The 23,054-nt window shown below is 42.2% G+C and overlaps 1 protein-coding gene across 3 annotated transcripts; it reads right to left on the bottom strand.

Annotated features, from left to right (window-relative positions):
- Positions 1-334: 334 nt before the first annotated feature.
- On the bottom strand, positions 335-21,068 carry LOC128879979 (transcriptional activator protein Pur-beta). Of its 3 annotated transcripts, XM_054129575.1 has the most exons (7): positions 20,494-21,068; positions 18,337-18,387; positions 6,125-6,243; positions 5,924-6,026; positions 5,699-5,829; positions 5,265-5,492; positions 335-5,093 (listed from the first exon to the last, which is right to left on the bottom strand). In XM_054129575.1, exons 1-7 carry the CDS (start codon positions 20,528-20,530, stop codon positions 4,845-4,847), a joined length of 918 nt encoding a protein of 305 aa, XP_053985550.1. In that variant the 5' UTR covers positions 20,531-21,068; the 3' UTR covers positions 335-4,844. The 3 variants fall into 3 exon arrangements, with proteins under 3 accessions (XP_053985550.1, XP_053985548.1, XP_053985549.1); XM_054129573.1 differs by lacking the exons at positions 18,337-18,387; positions 20,494-21,068 and adding an exon at positions 15,251-17,886; XM_054129574.1 differs by lacking the exons at positions 18,337-18,387; positions 20,494-21,068 and adding an exon at positions 15,251-17,876 and having other exon boundaries at positions 5,711-5,829.
- Positions 21,069-23,054: the final 1,986 nt, after the last annotated feature.

Genomic DNA, 23,054 nt, shown 5'->3' with positions numbered 1-23,054 from the left:
ACACACACACACACACACACACACACACACACACACACACACACACGAGTTAATCGATGTTCCGAGATGAACGATGAATATAGCAAGGTCTGCAGAGCCGTTGGATGTTTGTATTAAAAAAAAAAAAGAACAATCAAGAACATCGCGAGCGCGTTATGCAATAGAGGGTTAAAAAGTAATACATATATATATATATATTTAAAAAAAAAAACAACAAAGAAGAACAGAAATCAGCCCGCTCGAGGCCGGTCCTGCGATCGGTAGATCAAGACGCACCTGCTAGTGCTCTGGTTATAAATGGTACTAATAGTAATAATAGTAATAATAAGGAGGATAATCGTAATAATAAGTATAATGACAATATAATCGTAATAATAATAATGATAATAAGAATAATCGCAGCGAGCGCAGGGTTTTCATACCGATGGCGTTTATAATCTCCTGTCGCAAGCCGCGAGCAAAAACAGCTTATAATGCGAGTTAAAAGTTTGGCGCGATTAGGTTTACAATTAATCTAACGTACCGCCATAGACGAGCGCTACACTAACAAGAAGTGTAGAATTAATGAAAGGTAAACATGCATACGCTCTCGTTCTCTCTCACTCTCTCTCGCTCTCGCTCTCGCTCTCCCGCGGGGAGACCAATTATCGTATAATTAGTAACAGGACATCATTGGTTCTACGCGTACAGCTTGCGAAAACGCGGCCATGGTATGGAAACCCTACGTGATAATAGCAGTGATAATGATAACAGCAGTGGACAAAGCCCCACCAAATATAAATCGTAGGCGTGGACTTTCGGCTACCCCCTTGTTACTTTTTTTTTTCACATCAACATTCTAGCAAAAAGGTTCGCCGACCGCCAACCGTTACAACGTTTTGTAAAACAGCAAACGAAACACCAAAGCTATTCTCTAACAATCACCTTCTCCGCTATATGAAAAAAAAAAGAAAAAAAAAAGAAGAACATTCGATAGACAACTAATGGTCGATATAAACTGTGTTTAATCCATGTGTGTGGCGATAGTAAATTTTTTTTTTGTTTGTTTGTTGTTGGTTTTACTTCAATAGTACTTCTCTCACTAGACACGATTCAACATATAGAAAGTTTATCGTTATTATTTAATAATAATTATTATTTATCATTTATAATTATTATCTTAAAGCTGTCTAAGGACTCGCTGCGTGGCAGGAGCGTCGTGTTTTCATCTTTCATTCATCATTTTTTTTTACTTTTATATTACTTTGCTTACTTCTTACGTGTCAGACGATTTTTTATTTTTTATTTATTTTTTTTTGTTTTACTCCCTCGCTTATAATCTGTCTCTCTGTGTTCCTTTGTTTTTCTGTTTTTTTTATTTTAATCGTTTGTTTGTTTTATTTAGTTAGGTACGTTGTAGTCGTCCTCACTTTTTAATAACGTGTGTTTCTTTGTCTCGTGTAATGTGTGTATAATATCTATACACGCGATCGCGAACATAGTTAGACGAATTGTGTCTAGGTCACCGTAGGTGTACGTGTGTATTTATATCTTAAATATCTACTACTTGTTGATGCTTTGTAATTTGTAATTTGTATAGATCACAATGTCATACCATCTGCGCCAGTGAACGAGTTTTTTTTTTTTTTATTCCTCTATGCCTTTTCTTTGCCGTTTCCATCAGAACGCTCGGTTTTTGGACAATGTGCTTGTGCACAGATCGCGGGCTTTACACCGACCCCCTTGAACTCAACAAAGTTTGACAAGTTGCGTACAAAAAAAAGAAATGAAGAGAGAGAGAGAGAGAGAGAGAGAGAGAGAGAGAGAGAGAACAAACAAGTAAAACGATCGTAAAAAAGACGAACGTGCAAACGATAGATCCGAGGTTCGCTGTACCGTGCAAAACTATTTCATTCTAACGTTCGATATTATGTCGACGTAATCGTCCGGTGCGTTAAAAATAACGACAACATTTATAATAATATTAATAATAGTAATAATAATAATTAATAGTATAATAATAATAATACAACGAGAAGAAAGAAATCATCACATTGAGTTCAAACTATTCTTAAATTGAAGAGGATCGGGGATCTTCGTCCTTTCGACAGTTCACCCACTCGTGCGTATCTCGAAATTTGTTAATTGTGATTTATATTTCATTATATCATCAAAAATCCTACGTGCTAAGTAAATTCAGACCAGCCGAAATTGTCGATTTAGAAGGAAATGCAATCAAAGAAATATCTTATCGAAATAGATAATAGGTTCATTGCTAAAAAATAAATAAAATTTTTTTTTTTTAATCATCTCTTCAAACGTTAGACGCGCCCGATAACGCACGAACCGGGACGCGTCATTTTAATTAAATAGCACTTTATGCGTTTAACGCATCTATGCCGTTCCGATGCACGATTAACGTTTCGCACCAGTGCGAACGCGCGATTAATTAGTTTCGGTTTAATATCGTTTCGATTTGAAGAAACGCAAGAGAACGGATAGATATTCTTTCATCATTTCTTATTTTTTTTTTTATCTTTTCTTTTCTTTTATCATTGTTGATATTAGCACAGCGTTGCAGAATCAAAGCGTATTAAGATTTTCCTTTTCCACTGAGAAATAACCTGACTGCAGTTAATTCTCCTCCGACTCGGTCGTTCGTTTTGAAATATTATTTGCCTTTTCCTTCCTCTATTCGTTTTGTCTCGTTATCTTTCTTCCTGCGTCCAGAGACTCGGACCTAGGCGGCTGCGGGCCCTCAACACGCACCCCCCCTCAATTCGAATGATACACGGCGTTGCCGGGTGGTACAGTTGCCTGGGTCCGTGGACATTGGCATTTCGTTACAATTATACAGTTATATAGATTCTATATAAATACCTAATATGCATTCGTATAATACATACCTAATATGCAATTGTGTTAGAACTCGGCCGTCACTCAAACGTAACGTAATTACGTACGCGTGCACACCGTCTCTTGTACCGTTCATCTTTCATGATGGAATATTTCGTGTTTGCTGTGTGTGTGTGTGTGTGTGTGTGTGTGCGTGTGGGCGCGTATGTGTGAGATTGTTCAATTCCCCGTGTTTTCCGTGTATCGGTATGTTTTTCTCAGTGCATGCGTGTGTGTATCTAATATACCAACGTGTGAGTATGTATGTGTCCAATGTATCGACTTTGTGTGTGTGTACATATATATATATGACTCGTGTATTGCATTCTGTTCTGGCGTCTCTATACCCAGACACCATGCGTTCGTGTCTGGATGCGCATTTCTCGTATGAATCGATGAAACAAAACATAACATAATTAACTTTGTATAATATACATATTATAGGGATTCGTATTTGCCTAGCGTCAATTTTTTTTTTCATTTCTTTCTTCGCCTATGTTATATATTATTTCATAATTACTTTAAGAGAGACGTCGTTCGGTTCGTAAACGAGTGTGTGCGACGTCGCGGTTCTAAATTGTGATCCAACGTTGTCGCGCGGCGAGCGTGTAAGCACTATGCTTTTTGCCCTGTGCAATTTGACTCTCGACGAGAAGTTACGCGCGCGCCCGAGAGAAAGAAAAATGGATTCCAGGGTCGGGGTACGCCAAGGTACTGCAAGCTACGAAGATTCCAAATGCTATTCGTGTGTCTTATTTCAAAATCAAATTTGTCCAGGTCTGATTCACACGAGTAGAAATCCTTTGATGGTAAATTTCTCGTTAACTGTTAATTCGTAAAATCCTAACCTTTCTCGAAAATCACCGATCCGTCAAATTCGAATTCTATCTAGAAGCATTCCATCAAGCTCTCCGGTACGTTCTAGTAGCACTCGTGAGTATTCGATATATTTCCAAGTCGCGAACGCGCGCTAGCATATTCTCGATTAGGTCCGCGCAACGTGATACCGCTTTTCACGCTTAACCTTTGCCTAACGCGACTACCCACACCACGCTCTCCTTTCTCCCTGCGATATAATCGTTAATATAACAATTCATTTATTCATAAATTCTGAACGATCAAATTCAATTGTAACGTGATCTCCACTACGGTCCATTTCCCGCTAAGAGTTAATTTTTCTTTTACAATTTTCTCGTCGAACGAACGTGCGGTGACGCGGATTAGAGATTTCTTTAACAAGCGAAAACGTAAAGGAATCGAACGAATGCGTGGAGAGAGGGGGCGTAGGAGAGGAAACATAGCCAGGAAATGAACGGTAGCTCTCATAACGTTAATATCGATGGCAACTCGTATCCACCTAAGGACGACGTCGCGATATAATTCTTATATCCTCCGTCGTTTCGTTATTTTTCTATTCTCTGTGTTAATCGCACGAGCGGCAAACTCGTTTCTTTTTCGCACACTCACACAGACACAGACACACATACACGCGCGCGCGCATGCATGCACGCACCCGCATGCGTGCGCACGCGATTATGCACACGCACGCATCATCATCTATCCTCCTTCCGCTGTACTTCATCGTTTCACCCCTCGACATACGCCGATTATCATGAATCGGTCGACGACGTTGATCGAATCGCGAGTTTCGTCAACGGAATCAGCGCGATCGCGAATCTGCGATCAACGATCGCCGACCGACGATTGCGATTCCCTGCGATAATATATAACCATTCCAGGCGAGTTTTGGTGTTTTCAGTTGATGACGACGGCGACGAGTGACGGTGATAGCGACGATAGCGATAACGATGACGGTGATGGTGACGGTGACAATGACGATGACGATGACGATGTCGATGAAAATGGCGATGACGATGGCATAGACTCTGACAAGTTCCTTTAGTTCGCTTAATGACTTGAAAACGAGTTACGGTTATAATTCCAATATTCGAGTTAAGTTAAAGCCTTTTTCACTTCATTAAGGGAGAGTCTAAATTTGGATTGGGGTTAGGCTGTTGTGAGGTCGATGGTGATGGTACCTGTGCCACCACAGAGCCCCTCCCCTCGGGCAAGACATTTCCTCCGCTGCCGCTGTTCATGCCGACGTTGCTTCCGGCGCCTCTTTCCCTCATTCTTTCGCAGTAATCTGCAAATATATCGCGGAAACGTGCCCAGGATTTCTCCGGTACGGTGATTGCTGTTCTAAAATGCGTCTTCACCTGAAAAAGAAAAAAGCACAATTCGTTTAATTCCACGTTGCACCCGATCGACGCGTCTCGCTAATAATAAAAATGATCAAAGTAAGACATTGTCCCCGAATCCACCCCTGAAGCTACGCTCACGCGATACGATACATTCAAGCGTATATCTTTAGTCTGCGCTTTATATACCTCGGAAATTCTCATGTAGATACCACGGTTATTCTGGCCGATATCAAAATAGAAATTCTTGCTATCCACGCGCATGTACCGTCCCTCCGGCAAGTCACCCTTGAAGCCGCCATCGTCCGTGCCATATTCTTCGAGGAGGTCCGTCAACGCGTCACGGAATTCGATCATACCCTGTGCCGGTATCGCGATCTGCGTCCTGGGCCCTCCTCGTGTGATCGTCTGCGACACCTGTGCAACAAACAACGTCACCTCGGTAAATGCCTCGTGACACATTCCCCCTCGAAACTTCTCCAAGTTCGGCACAGCTATCCTAACTGCAATTTCGTTACCCTGCGAAAATGACTGCGACTCTCGAGACGATATCCACCTTTCCGACCGATCGTGAACCTCCTTATCACCTATCGTACAAAGTAAATGCATTGGCTGGTACATACAGGGTGACTCACCCGCAGGAAACGGCCGCGCGTATTTTCCTTGAGGTCCAAGTAATACCGCCTGTTATCCTTGGTCATCACTTCCGACTTCAGTTTCCCGTCGTCCGGCACGTTCTCCGAGCTCGCTGGACCTGCAACGTTTACGACCGGTGAGAGAAGAGAATCACTGGTTCTGATACCAGCTGTTTTAGCCCCGACAACCATAGCCATAGGACGGCGGTTTACCTAAGGATGCGTAAAAGTCGCTAAACGTCGAAAGGTAGTTTCGAAACTCGGACGCTGTGCTGAGCGCCAGGTAGATTTGGCTTCTCCTTCCATCCGCACCGATCTGTAACAAAAAAAAAAACCTTTCAATTTCTTTTCCTCCGGTTTAAATGAATTATAATATGAGACTCGTCTCGAGTTTGAGAATATTACAAACGTTACCTCGGCTACTTTGATAAACCTCCCACGTCTGTTCTGCTTTACATCGAGATAGAATCTTTTACTCTGAATTTGAAGCATCTTCGTCGCCAGCTCCTGCTCTCCCTGCTGACCCTGCTGACCTGGAATATTGCACAGAGTTAGTCGAATCGTGACAATTGAGAGTCTTGCATAAGTATCGCTTAGACATTCGTACGCTTTGGAGACAGAGCGTGAATACCATTTCTATATTATTCTATGTTATTTCGATATTCTCCTTGGGATAGAAACGTAAAGATAAAAATGATGCGACTGTGGAAACAGTAACGGTACGGATTAGAGCACGGAGAGTTGACCCAGTCGTCGATATCGGGATCGATCGAAATTCCAAATGGTTGGAAAAATTCTACGACCCACTTGTTCCGTCGCTGTAGTAATCGTGGTGGTTTGTCGGGGAGAGGTTGGGATAGGGCGAGGAGTCCGGAAAGAGGTCACCCAGTGTTTATTGGGTCAGGCTACGCTCGAAGCTCTCGCTGGATTCCCACAAGCACCGTTTCTGGGTCGAATGTCGTGGATTAAGATCCCGGCGAATGACGAAGACCGATCGTCGGGTTCGACGGGGTTTTTCGCGCAGGAGTAACGGGTCCTTCGGGACAGGACGAGAGCTGCAAGTTGGACGAAACGGCGGAGCGATGTTGCTAGTCCTCCTCGTCGATCAATAACAGCTGCAAGGGGGTCGATGACCTCTTTGGTTACCCCACTACCGCCGGATACACCTCTACCTACTTTTTCCCGCTATCAACCGTCGTCTTATCCTTTCAGGCGGAAACGTTTTCACCTTTTCTTTCGTGCCAGGAATTCGATCGAATCGAGTACAGACAACGGACAGTATCGGGAATGACACCTCTAGGGGGGTGTTGATAACTTTTTAATATACGTGTCGGCCATATTAAATCCGAAATTTTTAATTTTGCAATTCTGATATCAGATTCGAAATTTGCGGAATAAATAATTTATAAATATAAAGTTTCATGAAAATCTAATAACTGTGTAATATACATGTCGGCCATATTGAATCCCCCATTTTGAATTTTGCAATTCTAATATCAAATTCGAAATCTGCGGTCCAAATAATTTATAAATCTCACATTTCATGAAAATTTAATAACTTTTTCATATACATATGTCGGCCATATTGGATCCGGCATTTTGAATTTTGCAATTCTAATATCAAATTCGAAATCTGCGGTCCAAATAATTTATAAATCTCACATTTCATGAAAATCTAATAACTTTTTCATATACATGTCGGCCATATTGGATCCGGCATTTTGAATTTTGCAATTCGGATATCAGATTTGTATTTTGCGGTTCAAATAAGACATAAATACTAAGTTTCATGAAAATCTAATAACTTTTTAGTGTACATGTCGGCCATATTGGATCTTGCATTTTGAGTTTTGGAAGTCTGATATCGGATTCGTATTTTGCGGGTCAAATAAGCCATGGAAGCCAGAAATTCGATCGAATCGAATACAACCAAGGGAGAATATCGGGAAGAGAACTTCGAAAGACGTGGAATGACATTAGGTTTAGCGATGACGTAGGAGGAACTGTTTTTATATAGGTCATGGGTGTCCATGTTTTCCAGAATATTAAATCCACGAACGAAATCTACTTTTACGTACAGTCATTCCCATAAGTATTCATATCCTCTATGTTTATCGAAGAAATTTGTCCAAATTAAACGATAGGTTTGGCGTTCCCATATCAATTTTTCATTATAAATATATACACGCATAAAGTTTATTCGTGTACATATTCATAAAGAAACATTTATTTGGAAATAATTCCAGGCGAAATAAGCTTGCCATTTAAAAGTGACTTTGTGAACGTACATTTTCAAATTCACTTAAATCAGAATACAGCTAATTATTAATCGAAATAATAATACATCGAAACGTGAACGTTCGTAGATGTTTTTCCTCGATGTAGATTGTTTGCTTTCACAGAAATTTATTTAAATATGGACTCGGATTTGATTCTATAAAAAAGTGCCTCGAGCGCAAAGGGTTAATCATTTTAGACCTAGCAACCGGAAAAATTCGAAAAGAAGACCATATCTATCTCCGCGAATTTAACTCTGAAAACCTTTGAATTCCACGTTCCGAATCTCATCTACAGGGTGTCCCAAGCCTAAGTGATATGGAGCTCTAACTCCAAAACTATCGGCCGAATGGAAAATTTCAAATATGGAAATTGCATGGTAAAACGGGGCTCATGTTTCAGCGAGAAGGAATTTTTGTTAACTTTGTTATTTAACGAGATATGATGGTCAAGTTTCGTTTTTCATATGGAACTATATATTTGTTTTTAGAGCATGCGATAGTACTTTTCAAGACGAATTCATTAAGCTTTAATGTATTTGCCCGATTTTTATTAGTTTTCAAGCTACAATGCTTCAAAGTTTGCTAGCGTCAAGGAAAAAACTCAATATTCCATATTTGAAATGTTGCATTCGGCCGATGGTTTTGGAGTTAGAGCTCCGTATCACTTAGGCTGGGACACTCTGTAGATGAGATTCGGAACGTGGAATTCACAGGTTTTCAGAGTTACATTAAACATCGGAGACCTGAAACCTACGAGACCTGACCAGCTCCAACCTTCATGGGGGTTGGTTGCAATTTATTTTCGGCGAAAAGGGCGCGGTGCGCAGTCCCCAAGAGCCAATTCCCGCGGTCGCTCATAACTCAAGAGCCCGAAGGATTGATCCCCGTGCGCGAACGCACGCGACGGAACGATCGATCAAACCGTAAAGGGTTTCTCTCGTTACGTACTGGGCTGTTGCAGGCCGCCCGGAATTAGGACAGGGATGAGGTCGCCCTGGAAGATCCTGCTCTTGAACATTCTGGCTACGTCAACGAAAGTTCGTGCACCTGTACATATTCCTCGCGGTTCAATCGCGTCCTCCTTTATATATCTTACTCTCTGGCCAGGCCTGGTCGATCACTATTTTCAATTCCGCGCGACGAGCTCGTCCCGTGGACTCCCTCCATCCTCCCTATCGAGCCGCTGGAAATTGGGACAGGGTCGAGAACACTCCGTCCAACGGAAAACCCTCTTATCCCCCGTCGATACTTGGAGCACACCCTCATAACAGTCTCTCGTATATCTCAACACCAGCACCGAACAATATTCGATTCGACGCAACGGACAGTCCTCTCTGACTCGCTCATGATCGCTGGATAGGTGTTCCGACTGTCTCTGACCGTTTTCCTAACAGTCAGAGTTACCGTGACTCCCTTTTGCGCGACCTGGGCCACGTCGCAGCCAACCAGGCAAACACCGAGCCATTGCACCAACGATTCCTGCTCCTTCGCTCGTCGTCTTCCATCATTCAGATCCTCCCGCTTGGACTTTACCTAGCGCCTAGGTTACCACCAGGTGACAGAGGTTATGGCTGTCTTTCAACACCTGACGGTGGTTAGACGGTGGTTAGACCTTCCGGAGTGGCATCCTCGGACAGATTCTCTCGATTAGTTCTCGACTCTCTGGTCTTCTCGGTTTCTTCTTTCACTACGTTCATCGGCGACACTCTTCCGAGGTCCTAACCCGATCTTGAAATTTATCTCGTCTCGGGATCCCAAGTAACGTCCCTCGGCGACACTCTTCGTTCTTCCGGGGTCCTAACACCGATCTCGAAATTGATCTCGACTCGGGATTCCAAGTTTCCAAGGATTCCAAGATTCGATCGGAAGGGTTCTCAGGTTCCTCGGATAAACGGAAGACGAGTGCCCGCGTCTTTGGGCATCTCCGGGTCCTCCACGAGGGCTTCCCTCACCGTGGCATCCTTTAGCGATGGTTTCACGCGCGATACAGGGCACCTTCGTTCGCGGCCGTCCCTTTGTGCTTCGTTCTTACGTAACCGAGGTGTCCGGCCATTCTTCTAGTTCCAGGCGAGGCTGAGGACCCTGTCAGGCTGCCCTCGCGGTCCCGTTACGTGGACGCATCCCGCGGATTTATGAGGACTCGAACGTGGACGTCGACGCCGCGCCGCGAAGGGGGCGGCGGGTGCATTGATCTCTGCGCCTGGAGCGCGGCTCGTGGCGCTGCACCGACCTGCCTCAATACGAACTGCATATTTCCGTTCTCCCTTCCAGATCGGCTGGGCGGGTTTCTACCAACAGCCGCCCCGACGACGGCCGCTCTGCCTTCGACGTCTCGCCGCGGCGACGCGTCAACCTTACCGCCTCTCCTGCCAGGACGCGGAGACCTCTCTTCAGGACCGAATCAGCAGAATCATATCGGACTCAGTGGAATATTTAATACTTATTTTCTACTGATTTCTACCATCAACAATAATTTTGTACCTGTTACCGTTTACGAAAAAATCGTGGCGCTTAATATTAAGCTAGCAGGACCACACGTCACAATTAATAAAAATGAAAAAATTAAAGTGGATATATTTAGTGCTGAATTTGTACTAATTTGTACCACCAAAAGAAATTTTGAACCTGTTACCGTTTACAAAAAAATCGTGGCGCTGCTAGCTGAATATTAATATTGCGATTTTCTTGAAAATGGTAACAGGTACAAAATTTCTTTTGGTGGTATAAAGTATATAATGGTTCTTTTGGTACAAATTCGGTACTAAATATTCCACAAAGTCCGATATGATTCTGGTGATTTGGTCCTGGCAGCTTAAGAGAGGTGACGCGGAGACTAATGGGAGCTGTTCTTCCGTGCGATTGCTAGCGATTTCGTTTCGGAGGAACGCGTTGCGGCGATTTTTGTATTCGAAGGGTTCCGAAGGGTTCCGAAGGGTTCCGAAGGGTCCCGAAGAGTTCGAGGAGAGTTTGCGTGGAGCAACAGGTTCGAGACTCGCGCGCAATTCGAAATTTTGTGACGTTAAAATCAATTACATAACATGAATTAAAGACTGTTTCGAAATAGCCCTGTAGATAAAGTGTTAATATAGGGTTCCAAAACGTTGCGAAATGTTTGAAGCGGTTTTGAATGTATCGGTGTATTATTCCTTCCTGCTCCTCGGTCTCTGCGTGTTACGTAGCGATGGTCAAAGATCGACGTCCGTGCGCAACGAATGCACCGTGGTTATGCATCATTCATGACGAACGCGAGGGCTCGGTGAATTTTTGTACCGTTAGCGGTTGTTCTGGCGATGTTCTCGTGTCGGAACCCTTACGTTATAGTTACGGATACGCTTCTGGGCAAAATTCAATTTTTCAAGTACGCGGAATCAGTAAACTGCCATAGTGTGTTTATTATGTATGTAACACTGCAACGAACAGTATTTGTGTTCTATAAATATGACAATTATTTTCTAACACATAGCCCTTCAAAGTTGAAGTTGATTTATCTCGTTTCCTTAATTAAACTCTACATTTCTGATATCAGATTCAAAGATTGCGGCTCAAATAAGTCGTAAATACCAAGTTTCATGAAAATCTACTAACTTTTTAATATACATGTCGGCCATATTGGATCCGACATTTTGAATTTTGCAATTCTGATATCAGATTCGTATTTTGCGACCCAAATAACTAAAAAATGCCAAGTTTCATGAAAATCTAATAACTCTATTTAATATACATGTCGGCCATATTAGATCCCACATTTTGAATTTTGCAATTCTAATATCAGATTCATATTTTGCCCCCCAAATAACTAAAAAAACACCACGTTTCATGAAGATCTGAAAACTCTTTCTAATTTTGACTACATTTTTGTCCATTCAGACCACTGTGGCGTCGTACGACAGTCGTGAATATTCCATTCGACTACTTCTTCGTCTTATTTTTACGTTTTAAAGTCAAAGAATGTTTGTTCGCAGATTTGATCGGAGAGACGAGGTGGTGGGGGGAACCTCGATGGCCTTGAGCAGCCAACACATATTGTTCGCGTTGCAACTATCGACCAGCCTACTTCTATTTGCTTTACACGATACTCTGATGTACTCGTATGCAGAACATGCTATAATTATACGTATACATTTGCAGCTTTTGCCACGGTGTTACTTTAAGTTTCTCAAATACAGTTAACAGGGATCATTTACCGTTTGTATTTTTTATTTACAGTGTGCGCGCAGAAAATGTACAAGTTGTATTCGTTCCAGCACGAAAGCACTTCTAGTTTAGGATTTTCTCACATTTCTGTTCGATCCTCCATTAAAAAAGCTACGTAAATCTATTTTTTTTTTCAGAATTTTCCAACTTGTTTAAAACGAGCGGTTATGTCTCTCATCGGTCGGCGTGTACCACCGGTGGCTCGCGCTCGCGTATCTATCAGATGGCGTGTACCACCGCCCCGCCCCGTGGTGAGAAACACAAATGGCAGCGTCCACCGGCGTGAATGTATTAACATACTTTTTCCGGATGTTTAACAATACTGACAAAAATCCGATGCGCCGTGAATGTGGTGCGCCTCACGTCGGAAAAATTTCCGAAAACATTCGACGCTCCGTAAAAAAAGCACAAGGATGCCACTTCGAAACCAATTAAGTATGTTACAGCCAGAGATGTTGTTTATAAACCCCCCCCTTGTTAAAATTTGTTCTTGTGAAAAAAATAAAGTTTTCATGGTATTTTATTAAAAGGTCAAATTTGTTGTCGCACCCTGTATTTTTAAATTTCGCGTTCGGTGTACTCAAAATAAGATAGAAATTCGCCATAACTTTCGTTGACGGTACGTGGAACTACAAGTTTATCGCGCGTATTCCAACCTAACGTTCAAAGTCTAACGATCCTCGTTTAAAAGATCGCGATATCATTCAACGGAATCGAGGAGCAAACTCAGTGACGTGGCGAGCATTAATTACGAGACAAATTTTAATTAACCTCCCAGACGAGGTAATCGCGAGGTTCTCGTTTCTCGACCCGACGAATTTCGACGGCCGAAGCGGAAAAACTGCACGCGTCCAACGCGAAAATCAGTGACCCGTATAACCTCTCGCGTCGTTACGATATACGTTAGAACCGGTGACGAAAGCGCCAATGGATTTCTGCGAATTCCGCGTTCGTATCTTTCTCACGGTCGGTAAATTATCTCCGTGGGAGACGTAGAGACCGATAAAGAACGTCACCGAGATTCGCAAAGTCGCACGCACATCGTTTCCCAATTAGTTCGAATTAATTCATTCGGTGTTTGCCAACCTGATTTCTTGGTAGGAATTTCCAGAAAGTCCCAAATTATTATTCGATTATCTAAGATAACGTATTACTTATGTATTAAAAAATATATACAGAGTGAGTCCGAAGAAACAGAACACCTAAATATCTCCGTTACATTTCGTTGTACAAAAAAACTTCTTAGGACAAAGTTACACTATTTGAAGGCCCACATGTAACGGTATAGGGGGAAAAAATTTGCAAGGTCATCGATGTTTTTTTTAAATAGAATGATATATTTTCATTAACGTAATGTTGTAGCTGACAAAATAACGAATTCATCCATGTACTACAATATGACCTACAAATGACCTTCAACCCAAAAAAATGGAATAAATAAAATTCAACGTGTAAGATTGGAAATCTTAGGAAACATTAGAAATCAGAGAGCAAGAACGTCTTCAGACTGATCAGCAGTTGCATACACGAATGTGTACAAACATATAGATAAAGGTATATCATAAATGTCTTCCTGTCAACACCGAATCTGTTATTATGTTGTGTATTGCGATACATTTCAATGTATAGCAGCTCAAATTAATATTAATTTGAATATTCAAAACATTTTGAACATTTTGCGTAACAGGAATAAAGCAAATGAATCTTACACGTTGAATTTTATTTATTCCATTTTTCTGGGTTGAAGGTCATTTGTAGGTCATATTGTAGTACATGGATGAATTCGTTATTTTGTCAGCTACAACGTTACGTTAACAAAGATATATCATTCCATTAAGAAAAAAAAAAAAAAAAAAACATCGATGATCTTGAAATTTTATAAAAAAAAAGAAAAGAAAGAAAGAAAGACCTTGACTTTTTTCCCTTACACCGTTACATGTGGGCCTTCAAATAGTGTAACTTTGTCCTAAGAAGTTTTTTTGTACAACGAAATGTAACGGAGATATTAGGTGTTCTGTTTCTTCGGACTCACCCTGTATACAGGGTGTCCCAAAAATGTTGTAACACCTTGAAAGGGGTGGTTCGGGATGTGATTTGAAACAACTTTTTCCTTAGCGAAAATGTTGTCCGAGGCTTCGTTAAAGAGATATTAACAGAAAACGTCGACCAATCAGAGCGCGCATATGCCGTTGGAGCGGCCGCGGTAGCGAAGGATACGCGCTGAGCGGCCGCGCTCGTACGCAAACAAGTGACTGGACGTGCATCGAAGGACATTGGACGCGGCCGCTCAGCGCGTAGCCTTCGCTACCGCGGCCGCTCCAACGGTATCCGCGCGCTCTGATTGGTCGGGTTTTTTTAAATTAATATCTACTTAACGAAGCCCCATCCGACATTTTTGTAAAGGAAAAAGTTGTTTCAAATCATTTCCCGAACCACCCCTTTCAATGTGTTTCAACATTTTTGAGACACCCTGTATATGTATCGTAACTAATAAGTTCGTTGATTTCTAAAATACAGAATCACTCGAAGATTCTTCGTATCAGCCAGAGAGCAGTTTTATAAATCATGTCTGAATCGGCTATTTTTAATCCCGAGTTCTTAACATTAACCGTCGTTACTGAATCATCGAACAAGCATCGAAGCGTATCCATGCGAGTTCTTGGAACCTTCCTTTCCTGCTCGACGAAAATGCTAACATTTAAGAAATCCAGATGGCAACTTATTTCAGATCTTGCGCCACGTAACCTAACCTATATAGGACATGCAGAATTCCTGGTGAAGTTTTAAGACCGGTCGTCGCGATATAAAGAGAATCAAAGCGAACGTGTTTGGGACACGGCGTTGAATTTCGGAATTGCTTAAAATTAACGCCGATTCGAGAGAAATCGGAAACTCGAACAAAACGATGACTTTTACACAAAAAGTTACAATTAAAAGTTACAAAGTACACGCAATCATCGCAAAAGCTCGAACAGATAATGATAGGAGATTATCAATATCGTTTCGTATTTCTCTCGAACGGCATATGACTAATCTCGAATTACCACGATTATCGAATAACAGCTACCTTCAGGGCACCAGTACTGTATTTTGCTCGTGGTGTCGCCCCAGCCGTTTGCCCCATTTTTTTGAACATCACTCGGTGATATGTTTATAATTTCACCCATCGTGTCACTTGGTCGATTTAAACAAAACAAAAAAAAAAAAAAAAGAAAAGAAAATATGACAAAAACAGGATCCACCGTATAGCCGTTGTTTACTTCTACGTGTACTAATCGAACGTCATTTGGATCGATTCTCATGAAAACACTAGGGAAATTGCAAGTTCAATGTACTTGCGTGTGCAGTGACATTAGCAAAGGTGACACTATAAAAAAGATTGCACACAAGTCACTTTTTCGTTGTAAGACAAGGCACCACATTTTATTTTTTTTTTCGACACAGACGATTCAAGACACAACGCGGCACGACGATAAAATAAGACACTCTCGCGACCGTTCCGGCAGAAAATTAGTCACAGATTTCATAGACGCGTCGCTGCGAACACGATTGATCGCGAGAGCGACTCACGAGTCGGCCACCGATCGCGGACACGCGCTATCTTCAGAGTGCAACAGACTTCAAGTCGACTCCACCGCTGACAGATTAAGAGGGGATTGCCACTAGGAATGTGCAATTTCGATAACCATTCGAATCGAGAATGTGAGAAAGTGAGAAAGCTTGGGTACACCGTTACGAGGCTTGCAAGAAATCAGGATGTTACCAAGGATTCTCGAAAATTCGACAAAGGTACAAAAAAGGTTCACAGGTTTTCGTAATAGGGATCTGTGGACGACGAAAGCTCGAAACTTCCACGTAAAAACTTCGTCCGTGTACCGAGAGGAAGAGACGGGCAGAGAAATCGCGACGAGATATCACAACGGAGAAATGTACGTAAAAAACCGTGAGAGCAACAGCACAGTCATCGCGCGATGACACATCGAGTTTCTTCCACTTGTGGTTCTGTCCATTTGGCGGAGCACTGCACGAGTCGCGACCATACGAGGCACATCGTCCGACGAGAAAACTGTGAACGATACCGAGCGACGACGACGCGTCGTCGAACACGAAATCCTACACGAATGACGTGCCGGTCATTCATGGAGCCCGCCGTCATGCCGATGGAATGCGTACATCATGGTGGTGAAATGGTCCCGGCCAATCAGCGGCCGCCTAGCACCGGCTTCTGCGTCCGCGAACCACGCGCGCCACGTGACTTCGCAGACCCGACCACGTGACACTGTTGGCGCCTCCCACCATGGGATCCCAGGCTCCACGACACGATCGTCGTGACGTCACGACCAGCTGACTGCGCTAGTACGGTTCCCCACTCCTGTTCCTCGTCCTGCCGCTTGCTGCCGCTACTTGTGCTCCTCCCGTCTTCCATTTTTCGACGAATCCGTTTCCAACGCACCGAAATTGATGCGACGCGACTCTGCGCGCTATGCGAACCGAGAATAGGCTCGGGACGTGCGCTCACACGCGACTGGAGCTACCTTTTTACCGCAAACGGAACTGTGCTACGTTGACGACTTTGGGAATAGATTCTGAAAACGAATCTATCATTTGCCGCATAGATAACGTAGATCCTATCCTCTGGTCCTTTCGCTCGATAAACCGGAAGTCTGTATTGCTCGGAATTATACGACAGTAACGGAACAAAATTCAGAAAGAAATACTAACACACTCTACCAAATTAGCACAGGTAACGAAAAGATCCTTCAAGAAATTTGCAGTCCCTACAACAGGAACTCAATAATTCAAAAACTGCAATATGAACTACATAAAAAAAACGAACAACCGCGTATCAATTATCACCAAAAAAAACCAAGAAATTCATGTTTGGAAGAAACTGAGGGACCGCTAAATATAGACCTCGGTAATATTGGAATACCAAAAGAAGATGCACAGATTGATATAGCAAAAAGAATCTTAGAAAAATGGAACCAAGAGTGGTTAATCACTAAACATACTGATCTTCGCGAGTCAAGAAAAAATATATTTTCAAGAAATCCTGCTATTTCTCTGCCAAGAAGAGAACAAATTCTAATAACCCGATTAAGAATAGGTCGCACAAGACTAACACATAGCCACCTAATTATAAAAGAAAACCCCCCATACTGCACAAAACTGCAATACAAAAATCACAGTGAAACATATAATAGAAGAATGTCCATTGCACGATAATATACGCGAAACAAGAAGCCAACCAAACACCCTGAAGAATAGTTTAAACGACAAGAGTTGCATACTAAAAATCTTATCATATTTACAAAGGACACGATTAGCAGAAGAAATATAGGCCACATATAAACAGGACACTACAACTAAATTATTAACTATTTTTTTATTATTAGATGTAAGAAATTTGTTATCTAAGCATAAGTAATGATCTATGTAAATTATTTATGACTCACATATGAAATTTATAGAACGTAAAGAAAATGTAATCCACAGTGGTCGCTAATGGCATAAATGCTGATGCGACATTAAATAAATTAAATTACAAAAAAAAAAAAAATATTCAGAAATTTCAGAACATATTGTAAGAAAATTGGTATTCACGTTCTTGTTCTAGTAGAGTTGAACGAAACCTAGGGTTTTGCCCATCACTGTTCTATTAGGTGGACTGGAAAGTAATGTCGTTTTTGCCATCCTAAATACTTGTTTATCATTTATCAGCTCATTGATTTTTCTGGCATTGAACATTTGCACACTAGGTGGTAAAAGGCTGCTGATAATGAGGGCGATTATATAATGAATTAAAGATAGAAAATTGGAAAGTTTGAATTGAATGTATTGGGCTGTCTGGAAAGTCCATGGCGATTTTTAGTAGGCGGTCTAAATATATCGAAATGGCTGAAAACAAATAAAATGTGTACATTCCTTAACAGGTGGAAAGGTTGTGGAACAAAATGGTACATATACATATATGTATAATTCAATAAATATATATCAAAATTCACATATGCCTTTGAATTTTTCTTAAAAATAGGCACGAACTTTCCGGACAACCCAATAAAAGAAACGACATTACTTTTCGGTCTGCCTAATACCTCGGTGTGCGAACCAATAAAGTTCAGTTAGACAAAATTCTTTTGTCCATTTACTCACCAGGGTCGAAGTCAGTCCCTCCAGCATCCATTCCGCCTGGATTACCATATCCTAAAAAGAAAAAGAAGAATGTCAGTATTATACAAATGGCCACGAACAAAATAAAAACTAATGCAAATAAAGCAAGGCTCGAAAAGTGAAACGGTCGATAATTTGCAATGGAGAACATGAATAATCGAGCCGATATCGAACAGTGGCAACTGCTTTACAAGTGGTAGTATTTTGAAAACGACGTATATAAATATTTAACGATATAGATGCGTCTCGCGTAACGTTCGGAACTCGAAACCGACAATTATCGACACGCGAAGCATGAATAGAGAATTTTTACTCGATTCTAAATACCGATCGATCCCGTGTCCCGATAAATATTTCTTTAGCAACACTTTCGGTGCCAATTTCTAACCGATACCGCTGAGAGATTATCAAAGCCTTGGATCGATCCAACGTTTTTAAACGATAAATTGAATTACCACCGTCGCTAGCAGATACATGTCGTGACCGTTTCGTTTCGAGGCCAAGATCCACTAGCTACTGGGGGTGGGGGTTGCCTATGGCACGTGTGAAATTTACGCGAATCGTGGCCAGACGGTTCCGTCGTTTTTGTGTGCACACGTTTGCCGACGTGTTGGTGCGACTTTCGTGGCTGTGTCGCGTGCGTGCGTGTGCCAGATACGCGGATTGGCAAGTTACATCACGCGTGTTCATTCGGGACCATTCCGGTCGTCTCGTCGAGCGCGGTCAGGGTGTCTGTCACACGGAACTGACAACAGAGAACGGTCCCGATCAACTTTTCTTTATATGCTCCGATAACTACTCCCTGTATTCCCCGATTCGTCCCTCTCCCTACTTCTTCTTTACGTGTGTATCAATCTAACACGAAATTATTATCGTCGAAATAAACGAATAATTGGAAAACCAATCGTCATGTAAAATAAAAATCTGCCGAATATGCCTGCACTTGACTAATAGTAGTTTCGATTAATCTCTTTAATTAATCTCTTTATTTTGAGTAGCTTTCTTTGCGATAAATTAAAATCAAAAGCTCTGGTATTAATAATTAGAAAAAATATTTTCGAAACCTACATTTAAAGATTACGGATACTGTTATAAAACAAAAGCTAGTGGATGGTGTGAACGTTAACTAGGTTATGTCTTATAATAATATTCGTCGAGTCCTTGCTCGCGTGCATTATTTATAGTTCTCCACTTTAAGTTCGGAAGACTACTTTTGTTTCGAATCGGAGATACGACTTTTTATTTATTTCATGAAACTCAAATCATGGAGGCTAGAGTGTTTGTATAAATCAAGTGGTCTACGATTAATTTTATTAGAGAAAATATTTTAATTACTGGCCCCATTGATGTGTTGATATTCTAATTAGTCCAGTGCATATTCGACAGACTTGTAGTTATTTTCCTCGATAACGGTTCGTAAAAAGTGTGACGTGACACTCGAAAAATTTCTTTAGAAATTTTGAACATATCGATAGCGATTTTTGATATCTAAGGAAATCGTCGAGATTAAGGTTAAGATCGAGGGTTAATTGTGCGTACGATTAATAATAACGATTTCGCGGTGGACGAATAATTTGAGGAGAAACAGAAATGAGGTGAAACTCAAAAGCACGAAGTAGAAAAAGGTGAGAGTGTGTGCGAGAGCGAGGAACGAAACAAGCGATAAAGAGAGAGAAAATATGAGTACGAACCGCGAGGTAAAGAGGGAGCCAGAGGGGAAGAAAGGACAGATAGCGTGCGAAAGAGACTAGGTGGAAGCGAGAGAATACGACGGAAGGAGGAAAGAGGACAGGGTTCGTCTCTCAGGCCGATACGCGGCCGGCCATCTTGGATCCTGGGTATCGTTGGAAAATAGCGATTCTTTTCGGCGGTTGACAGAACGCCACGAGGGCTGAAAGGAACGATCGGGCGTGTGCGATTCCGCGGTGCTCGCGGAACCGTGGCCGCGAGGTAACCGCGACGAAAGTTGTTCCGTCATGAAAACGACGGTCCTTGTGATCGAAGTTGCAGGCACACGGTGCCACAGCCACGGAAAGATGTCGGGTCGCGCACATTTGCAGCGCGTATCGTGAATCGCGTACGATACCTAACACGTCGAGCAATCGTGCACACAGGGCCGTATGATCGCTCGAGGCTTACTTTGCGGTTGATCGTCCAGGCTTTCCCGGTCGGACATTGCTGTTAACGCGGTCTCTTTCTTCGGTTCCACGCGTCGTCCCTCGACGTCTCGGCAACAGGCCCCAACGACAACCAAAAATCCCCGGCACTGTCCGTGGCGCTACCCCGATATATATTACCCACTCAACCAGCCAGCTCACCAACCCAGCACACCACTTGCGAATTTTTCTCTTCTTCACACACCACGGTCCGACCGCCGACCGACCGTCCGTCCACGGCACCAGTCGTCACCACCACCACCACACGCTCGCTCGCTCTACACCGTTCCACGCTCGCTGGCCCGACTCGCGCTCGCCCTCGCTCGCTCGCTCGCTCGCTCGACTCGCTTCTTCGTCTTTCACTCGCGCTCCACCACCGATTCCTCGTCGCGGTGCGAGTGAGCGAGACACAGTTACTTACTCTTACTCTACGCGTACCCACACACTCACGACCTTTCGCCGTGGGACCTGCGCCTGTCCATCTATATAAGACTGCTTCATAGCCGCAGCCACGGAATCCGACGACGACACAGAGAGCGCAACTACCTGCGACTACCGCCGATGCGAGCCGAGCCTGAACTATACCAAGCAAATGACTGCTGCCATCACGGCCGGCCATCTTGCTACGGTCGCCTAGCAACGCCATCTGTTCGAAACCGCGGCAAAATTCGAACGCTAAAATTCTCGCGCTACTACTCTCACCTACAGGATGTCCTAAAAATGTTGTAACACCTTGAAAGAGGTGGTTCGGGAGGTGATTTGAAACAACTTTTTCCTTAGCGAAAATGTTGTCCGAGACTTCGTTATGGAGATATTAACGGAAAACGTCGACCAATCAGAGCGCGCGTATACCGTTGGAGCGGCCGCGGTAGCGAAGGCTATGTGCTAAGCGGCCGCGCTTGTACGCGAACAAGCGACTCGACGTGCATCGAAGGACATTGGACGCCGCCGCTTAGCTCGTAGCCTTTGCTACCACGGCCGCTCCAACGATATACGCGCGCTCTGATTGGTCGGCGTTTTCCGTTAATATCTCCATAACGAAGTCTCGGACAACATTTTCGCTAAGGAAAAAGTTGTTTCAAATCACTTCTCGAACCACCTCTTTCAATGTCTTACAACATTTTTGGAATTGTATATCCTGTGATTGTATATCCCCCCCCTGTATATCGAAAATCCTATTATGATATGTTTGCAACTTCTATTAAACGAATCCTGTCGTCGAATTTGTACACAAACGGTCTATTGTATTCTTTTGAATATTTATACGTGTTCATATGTTTGGTAATAAATACGTTAAATCCGCTATATGTTCATCCATATCGATAATCCTATTCTGATATGTTTGCGACTTCCATTGAACTTTCAATATCCTGTCGTCGAGTTTGTACATAAACGATCTATTGTATTCTTTTGAATATTTATATGTGGTCATATTTTTGGTAATAAATACGTTAATAAATACGTCCGCTATATGTTCACTATGTATCCGAAAATGTTCAGAATATTTGCAGGTTAACCCTTTGCACTCCAGGCCTTTTTTCTGGTATCTGCCAGCAACAGGAGATGTTTCTTAGCTTTCTGTTGCCATGAATTCTAAACTATCTAGATTTGAGAATAAGGTGTTTATTGACACTTCAAGCTCTAAAGAAAGATTAGGTATTATAGATTTGCTGCGTGAAACCTAACAATGACTGAGAGTCACCTCTCTAGCGCAAAGGGTTAATATGTGTCTATGTGTAAGATTTGTTCATGTCCATGCATACATTTGAGGCGAATAATAATACAATATCAACGCAAACAATTTTAATTCTGGTTTATATACATGTTCTGTATATTGCTTCGATATTTCTTTAACCGTATGCTTTAAAAGTACTGTATTTTTTCTTTAAGTATTTTGACTGCTGCTTTGAATGGAAAATTTATCTTTAAACGTATCAAAGCATATTGATACATTAAGGAATAAATCATGTCATGTATCAAATATGATTGATTTTACGTACGTATGGAACAGCATCTGCTATTGACTTTGCATGCAGCATTGGCATTCTGTTGTTTGATATACAGCAAACGTAAACATGGATTAATGTAATTTCACAGCTATTGTACACAATTTCTTGTAAACCTGTAAAGTACAATATTTATTAGTGGAATTGTGACTGTAACAATATTACCCTTCCTGTAACATACAACAAATACATTATATAAATTCAACAGATAACACATGTGGGCATTTTTAATGCAATATTTATTACTTTGAGAAACTGATCGAAGATATTACGTGCATTCTGCAAAGTATTCTGCAAGTATTCGCATATAACCTAACCAACGAAGTGATTGTCATAGATAGCGCCACTAGTTGACCGTACCACAATGGCCAAAGGACGTTTGCAGGTTGAATTTTTTATCTATTATCATATCTTGTAAAGGAATGCATTGTATCTACCACATTGTACAGAGCTGCGTTACTTATGCTATGGAAACTCTCTCTCTTTCTCTCTCTCTCTCTCTCGTCACCTTTCGTCAAGGATTTGCGTGTGCCTGTCT

Source organism: Hylaeus volcanicus, chromosome 7 (genome assembly GCF_026283585.1).
Source record: "Hylaeus volcanicus isolate JK05 chromosome 7, UHH_iyHylVolc1.0_haploid, whole genome shotgun sequence".
NCBI lineage: Eukaryota > Metazoa > Arthropoda > Insecta > Hymenoptera > Colletidae > Hylaeus > Hylaeus volcanicus.
Note: the sequence above shows the minus strand (reverse complement) of the source record. Positions and strands in the feature narration are given on the sequence as shown.

Excerpts from the sequence above, each read along its gene's own strand:
- LOC128879979 (XM_054129573.1), bottom strand. The coding sequence starts at position 15,485 with ATGAGAATCGATCCAAATGACGTTCGATTAGTACACGTAGAAGTAAAC. Across the intron at positions 6,244-15,250 it reads ACAGTACTGGTGCCCTGAAG|GTCAGCAGGGTCAGCAGGGA; the intron begins GTAGCTGTTATT and ends GCAATATTCCAG. Across the intron at positions 5,830-5,923 it reads CGACTTTTACGCATCCTTAG|GTCCAGCGAGCTCGGAGAAC; the intron begins GTAAACCGCCGT and ends TAAACGTTGCAG.